General features: G+C 37.0%; 1 protein-coding gene across 1 annotated transcript; it reads right to left on the reverse strand.

Annotated features, from left to right (window-relative positions):
* Window positions 1-698: 698 nt before the first annotated feature.
* LOC149402307 (pyrophosphate-energized membrane proton pump 2) lies at window positions 699-7,575 on the reverse strand. The gene is made up of 15 exons (XM_089609025.1): window positions 7,433-7,575; window positions 6,655-6,991; window positions 5,989-6,192; window positions 5,658-5,809; window positions 5,424-5,571; window positions 4,934-5,066; window positions 4,471-4,643; window positions 3,999-4,119; window positions 3,734-3,921; window positions 3,064-3,501; window positions 2,779-2,943; window positions 2,552-2,707; window positions 2,324-2,435; window positions 1,631-1,850; window positions 699-1,110 (listed from the first exon to the last, which is right to left on the reverse strand). The coding sequence occupies exons 2-15, from the start codon at window positions 6,754-6,756 to the stop codon at window positions 1,011-1,013; spliced, it is 2,412 nt and encodes an 803-aa protein (XP_089465151.1). The 5' UTR covers window positions 6,757-6,991; window positions 7,433-7,575; the 3' UTR covers window positions 699-1,010.

The following is a 7,575-nucleotide window of genomic DNA, read 5'->3' on the forward strand; positions in this document are numbered from 1 at the left end:
ATTTATACGAGTGTGAAAGGGATATAGAATTTCCTAATCATGTGAGCAGATGGACCCGGGCGTTAGAAGCTCGCGAGGACATTGAGGAGTAACAACAGTGCCCGGACATATTTTTATAAATCATTGCTTAACATATGATTCCTTTTTTAACTTATTTTTAAATTGACGCAATGACGTCCCTGAGATTGATGCTCTACTAATGTTTGGTAGCTATTGGGTGTGTCGTATCGCTGAGAACAAGAAAGAATGACATAGTAGAATATTTCAATTAAAGCATGATGACAAAATAGTGGATTATTCGTTATCTTTATCCCATGACGCCTGATTTTTTTAGCTTTAAGATCAAAATAGTAGAGAGCTTAATTAAAAAGGTTGTGCTTTTCCACCTATATTAAGAGTTCATATGTAATATTATATAAATAAATAAATAACAAAAAAACAAAACAAAAGTGAATGGGATACATATGTAGTTCATATGTAGTTGGAGTGGGGAGGACACCAAGAGAGAATAGAGTATATATTGAGAATTATGGGTTTCTATTTATATTTATATTATTTAACAATATAAAGTTATAATCGATATCAGTACCCCTTGTTAAACTAGACATGTGAGTTGCAGATGATGGTTTCCACTCAGAAGTTGACAACTGTTAGTGATTTGGACTTCAGCGCAACAAATAAAATTAGAGACGTCAAGATTGCCAAAATAAAAATTTAAGGGTCAATGTACCGTAATCCAAAAAGTCATTAGAGCCTATAACGCGTACTATACTCTCACAGCATTTTAACAGAACTCTCGGATAGTCTATAAAACATCTTGTCACGAAATATGAAAACTAGGTGTATAATGTTCTCACTTAAATGAACAGTAAGTTGGCATCTCATTATTTATGATCCAAGTGAAGGAAGATTTGTATATGATCACATCAGGCACACCTCGGTTTCACTGCTAATTAGTCGGAAAACTGTGTGATAACTTGGCGTTACCGTAACAAGTCTGTATAAGCAACTCAGAGAAACACGGGAGCCATGACGAGAGTGATTGTTGCAAGCATTTTTATGAGGACATGGATTGAAGGCCCAGCGGTGTCTTTAAACGGATCTCCAACACTGCAGGAGCAGAAAGAAAGAAAAAAATCAATCGAAGCAGAAAGTAGATTGAGAAAATAAAATTTTGAAAAGTACCCGATGTTAGTTAGGATTCATAAAATAACATTTTATTGCTTATTTAAAGTCTAAAGATCTCCCTGTCTATTGCACTTCAAGATGCAAATCTATATTTAATGATGTGAATTCCCATCAAAAAGTAAGGAAAAATGTTGATCATAGAAATGGTACAAGCTGAAATGTTTAGAACAAAGCCAAGAGTGTAGAAAATAATTGGAACGATTGATTCACACATTTTCAGGATAGCTTGTAGAAGAAAATTTTGTTTTAGAGAACAGCCACATAATCGATCTTTCTTTTTGAGGGTCAGGATCGAATTTATTAAATGGATCATAGAGAGAGAGAGAGAGAGAGAGAGAGAGAGAGAGAGAGAGAAAAAAAAGAAGATATTGGAGCAGAAATGGATCAAACTGTTTTCTACGTCGCCTTAGTAAGTGAGTAGGGTGTGTCCAAGGTAACTTACGTATCTCCGGTAATTGCTGCTTTATGAGCATCGCTTCCTTTGCCACCAAGAGCTCCGGTTTCGATGTACTTTTTAGCGTTGTCCCAGGCACCGCCTGCTGTGTTCAGGAAAAGAGCCATGAGAATACCCGAAACTGTTGCAAACATCAGCATTGCCGCGACGACTTTAGCACCAAGCAGAGGTTGTCCAGTATAGTATCCCAAAATACGGAATGAAATACCTGCAATTCGCATGGGCAGACATATTTTCTGTTGCTCAGAGATGCAATAAGAGCTTGTGTAGAGAAGAAAAATAAAAATAAAATAAAACTTTTCATAGGAATCGCTAGAAAGAACGTCAAATAAAATTAAACCAATTTTATATATGAACTTATGTTTTCCTCCCGATAATCTCAACTGCCAACAGTTTAGCTCAGGTGATGATGATATACGCAACACCTTAATTCACTTGACACATCAACAGATAAAGCAATCAATGGAAAAAGAATTCAGGGGCATTCCACATTCGTTTTAAATATCATAGCCTATTTATAAATAAATAAATAAAAGTCCATTCGGGATATTTGCAGCTAAAATTTGATGTAATTGGTAAATTGATATAGATTAAGTTACTTCTAAATTGTGGGAATTGGAGTTGCATTTAACATAAATTCACTGAACCGAAACTAATGAATACGACGCATGAATAACGTACCAACTGCAATCGGCGAAAATATAGCTAGGGCACCAGGTTTTATCATTTCTCTCAACGACGCAGATGCCACAATAGCAACACACCGACCATAATCAGGCTTCTCTTTATAATCCTGCAGCAATAACATCACTTAAAATTTGGTACCGGAACAAGATAAATACAGCAAAGTACTAAATGAACATGCATTTGGGAAATCCTTCAAAGGTTTTCGAGAAAAATTGTACTAACCATTATACCCGGCCTCTCAATGAATTGTCGCCTAACTTCATTTACAACTTCTTGAGCAGTTCGGCCAACGGCTGAACAAGCCCATGCACTAAATAGAAAAATAAGCATAGAGCCTAATAATCCACCAATAAAAACTTCGGGAATGGCAATATCAACCTGAGAGAGAGAAAGGAGTCTGAGAGTTTAAGACCGGAAATGTAATCACTACGGAAAAATAGAAGTCTTACCTGGTTAAAAGTTTGACGAGAAAATGTGGAGACCTCATCCATATAAGCACTAAACAAAAGGAAAGACGCAAGTCCAGCAGATCCGATAGCAAACCCTTTAGTTGTCGCTTTAGTAGTGTTTCCTACCGCATCCAAAATATCAGTGATCTCCCGAACACTTTCAGGCTGCAACAAAAGATTTGTAGTTTTTTGTCATGAAAGCAACAACAATAAATGAAAGACCACATACAGGATCTAAAATTATACCAAGTTTATTTAGTGAAATCAGAATTAGCACAAGGTTACCTGCTGACTCATCTCTACGATTCCACCAGCATTATCAGCTATTGGACCAAACATATCCATAGTGAGAACATAGGCCGCAGTGCTAAGCATTCCCATTGTTGCTACAGCTGTCCCAAAAAGCCCACCCGTTGGATTCCCGGATTCATCCGTTAGTCCCGATGTGTGACCCAACCAAAAGGCTGAGATGATAGCTACACTTATAACAAGAACTGGAAGAGCGGTCGATTCCAGGCCCAAACTGACACCGGCAATAATATTTGTCCCATGACCAGTGGAGCTCGAAAGAGCTAATGTGCGAACTGGCTCATGCTTGTAGTCGGTGTAGTACTTGGTGATCCAGACAAAAGCATAAGCCGTGATGATACCAACAAGCCCACATAAGGCAAAGTTAAACCACGCTGAAGGAGCTTGTTCAGTGTAAAGCAACCAACGGGTAGACTGCATAGAAAATATAATTTATGACATTCAAACAAAAATGTGGGTTACCAACCAAAAAAAAAAAAATACAGAAGTGACTAGAAAACCTGTTGTCCTCAATACATGAGACTAATTATGATTAGGGTGTCAAAGTTTCCCCCAATAAAGGATATAAATAATTTGGAATATACCAGAGTGACAACTGCACTGATATTTTATGCAAAACAGGTTTCAGTTGGAGATAAAGCATTACCAAACCAAAAGTCAGTACAGCTAAGAGTATAGTCACTGAATATCCTTTCTGGAGAATCGCCATTGGATCCTCAATAGGAGACTTCGCACTCAAATCACGTGTACCCCTTATTGAAAGAATTCCAACGGATGATATTATGAGGTCAAATGAGTGAACAACAAGAGGGAACAATATAAAGCCGGATGGATCTGCAGAAACAAGAATAATTGATTGAGGCTTTGGTTGAATTATCATTTTTTTAAAACAAATTACCAAAGCTACTTACTATCAATTTTACAACGCTGTGCCATTGATCCTCCAAGTATCATAGCACTGATTATTTCAGCTGCAATACTTTCGAAGAGATCAGCACCTCTAGCTGCACAATCGCCCACATTATCTCCAACCTTGCCAAATTATTTCAGAAAACAAACTTAAATTAGTAAGTTAGCACCAGCAGAATAAGGGAAAATTTGTGGACTATATGTGTTTTTAAGAATTTAAACATGACATTTTGTTAGGCAACGTGCTTGGAAACAAACAAATTTTTTGGCCGAAGTCATATACATGTGCACACTGGCTCTGTCCAAATAATTGGTGATCAGTTGGTGCTTTTTGTTTCCCTTCTTTAGGATCTTATCACTCTCAGACCTCTATCAGTAGTCACTAAAGTATTTCAGAGGAAAATACACATGCATACACATTTGATCTGCACTTATCAAGAGCGTGTGAGCCATACTAAATGAGGAAATAATTACCAGATCTGCAATCACAGCAGGATTTCTAGGGTCATCTTCGGGAATTCCCTGCTCTACTTTTCCAACAAGATCTGCACCAACATCAGCCGCTTTTGTGTATATTCCACCACCCAACTGAGCAAATAAGGCAACAAAAGAAGCCCCAAATCCATATCCAACAAGGAGAAGCGGTACTGGAGAGGAAATAAATAAAAGTCCAGCATCACGTGAAGTCCAGGATGGATATAATACAATCAGCTTAAACAAGTTTTCATGAATGCGTTAGTATCAAATGTTGTTTTCCTTTTAACTACATATAATATAAAAAAAAATGATGCAAGTATTTAAACATATTTAATCTTGAGAAAAGAAAGGATAGCAAGTCATTACACTGAGCTTATTCCTTTTAAAATTGATAAAACGATCATTTAGGCATGGTCTATTCATAATTATGCTGTATGAAGTAAGAAAAGAGAACACCTACAATCAGTAACCTTCATTGAACCAGGTGAATCCACTCCCAAAAAAACATAAAATGTGGAATACAGAATGGCAATGCCAGTTACAGCCATCCCAACGACAATCAGAGCTGAAAAACCACCAGCCCGAACAGCTATCTGCATATTAAATATTCCGTTGTAATTTATGTAATTCTTTTTTATTTTAAGAAACAGAGAAATTTTAATTTGAACAATTATAATAAAGAGAGGTGGTTCAGTCCCTGACTAAATAACTAAACAAACAAAACAAATATAAGATAGAAAATCCTTAAATTCCTTGCTGGAATATAGCCAAAGGGCCACTCAAAATTTGACTTTCCTCAGATCCCCTACTATACCCCCGCTTCCAATCCCTCAAACATGTTCTTATTCCTCTCCAACCAGACTCTGTATAATGTCTCCAACTGCACCATTCACTGCCTATTCACTTAAATTTTGTCTTGCGATGCTTCTAAAAACATATGAAAGACAAACCTGCAACGCCTCTCTAGCAGATCTTCTAGCAGCACTAGAGACGCGGACATTTGCCCGAACAGAAACCCACATCCCAACATATCCTGCAACACCTGAACACAGAGCTCCAAGAAGAAATGCTGCTACAGTGATACATGCAGAATAAGACCTACAGAAGCATGTTTACTACAGTAAATAAGTATTGAGCTAAAGGCATTGTAGAATGATTAAAAGAGAATAGAATTTTATTATCACCTCCCAATACCAGAAGCCTCTTGTTGAGGAGTTGTATCGCGAAACAAGTAAATGCAAAGGATAACCAAAGCTAGCAAAACTGCCATCTTAGAAATAGTTCCATATTGGGTCCTAAAGAAACCCTCAGCTCCATCACGTATCGCCTCAGATATCTAAAGGGAAAAACACAAAAAGAACGAAAGTTTACTCCAAGGTCAATTCATATATTCGAAAAAATAATAAAGAAAAAAAAACTTGCAACACTAGAAAATCATGACCATGATTTTTTATTTTTTTGGGTAAGATAGACACATCATATCTTCATGATTAAATAAATTTAATATTGAAGTACCTGAACCATCTCAGGAGGCCCTTCGTCTTTCGATAGCACCCACTTAGTAAGATAAATTGCGAAACAAAAGGCGAGTATACAAACTGCAAAGACGAACAAGATGATAGGAGAAGTTTTTGCTCCGATGTAAACGACAAAACCAAGACCCAAGATCAACAGTATCAGAAAAACGCGAAAATTTATTCCAAGTATGATCCGAAAAATCTACACCAACAAAAAAAATCATTAGTACATGAGAAAATGCACATAGATGACCGGAAAACGAGCAAAAGAAAAAGTTCAAAGAGAGAAACATATGATAGAAAATAATATACAAAAACCATGGCATGGACAAAAGAACAAAGTGGCACAACACTGATCAAGATCATCAATCAAACAAAAACTATTTCAGAATCCAAATGTTCTACATATAAACTTGGCCGAGTGCAATTAAATAACATAACGGCTTTCTGGGGACAGCCAAATTATTCTTTTTTTCTTTCAAACATCCTTCTCCGAAATTCAATAATCTAGCTGAGCTCATGAGAGAAACTAGAAAAACTACATGCTACGGAACAAAAAGTTAAGCCGAAAAAAAGGATATATTTGAGAGCTTAGATCCAGCTCTTGAAGAATCCAGAATGAGCATAAGCTAAAATAAGAATAAACTTGAGCGGATGACCCTACCAATGGTGTATAAGCTTTGCTTCGCATGCTCGGGAATGTTCTTGGCCTGTCCTGGAAAGGGAGCAACAGATTTCCCTCCTCCAAATCATCCTCAATCGCCATTGTATGGGATGAATTCACCCTTCTAGCTACAGGAAAAGGGTTGTACTCGCTGCCTTGGGGCAATTCGCCCCCTGAGCCTGGACGCTGAATTTTGAATGCTCTTCTTCAACAAGGAAACCCTCGAAGAAGTGATTAGTACAGCAAACGGGTCGGCTATAGATTTAAAGAGATTTCGACACTCTCCACTTCTCACAAAAGAGTCTCACTCCAAAATTTGGCTCTGCTGCTTTGATTTCTGTACAATAAAAAGTAATAAATTCATGGAGCCGTAAACCCTAACAATAATCACCGATAACATTGAGCAAAAACAGGGTATGTATAGCTAATGACCAAAATATACAAGGTTTAAAAGAATTCCTTTTGGTTTTTTCCAATATCATTGACAAACTACAAGAAACTGTTTATTTCAAGAGAAGGCCACAGGCAAACCAAGTGATACCAGACAATTGAAAACCAATGCCTCCATTGAATCACTCGATTCCGATAAAATGCAAGTGAAAAAAAGAAAACGAAAGGTAGTCTGAATATTGAGGAGATCCAAGGAATTGAAACCAAAATACTTGAATTAATCGCAATAATTCGACAATTCTGATAAGTCAAAAGAAAAGAAAACGAGAAAAATGGAATTACGGAGAGATCAAAGGAAAGACTGGATTGTACAAAGAATAAAAATTACCAGAGAAGACGATAACGTAGAGAGAGAAAACAAGCTTCGGCGTTCAGCGCTCTCTAACTGTGAAAGTCGTCGTTCGCAAATACAGAAATGAACTCGTGAGGAATATTCGAACTTCGCCTGCTAGAAATTGTTTTTTGTTTTTT

The sequence above is a fragment of the Urtica dioica genome, chromosome 3 (genome assembly GCF_054948205.1).
Source record: "Urtica dioica subsp. dioica isolate 48M chromosome 3, U.dioica_male_clone48M_v1_H2, whole genome shotgun sequence".
Taxonomy (NCBI): domain Eukaryota; kingdom Viridiplantae; phylum Streptophyta; class Magnoliopsida; order Rosales; family Urticaceae; genus Urtica; species Urtica dioica.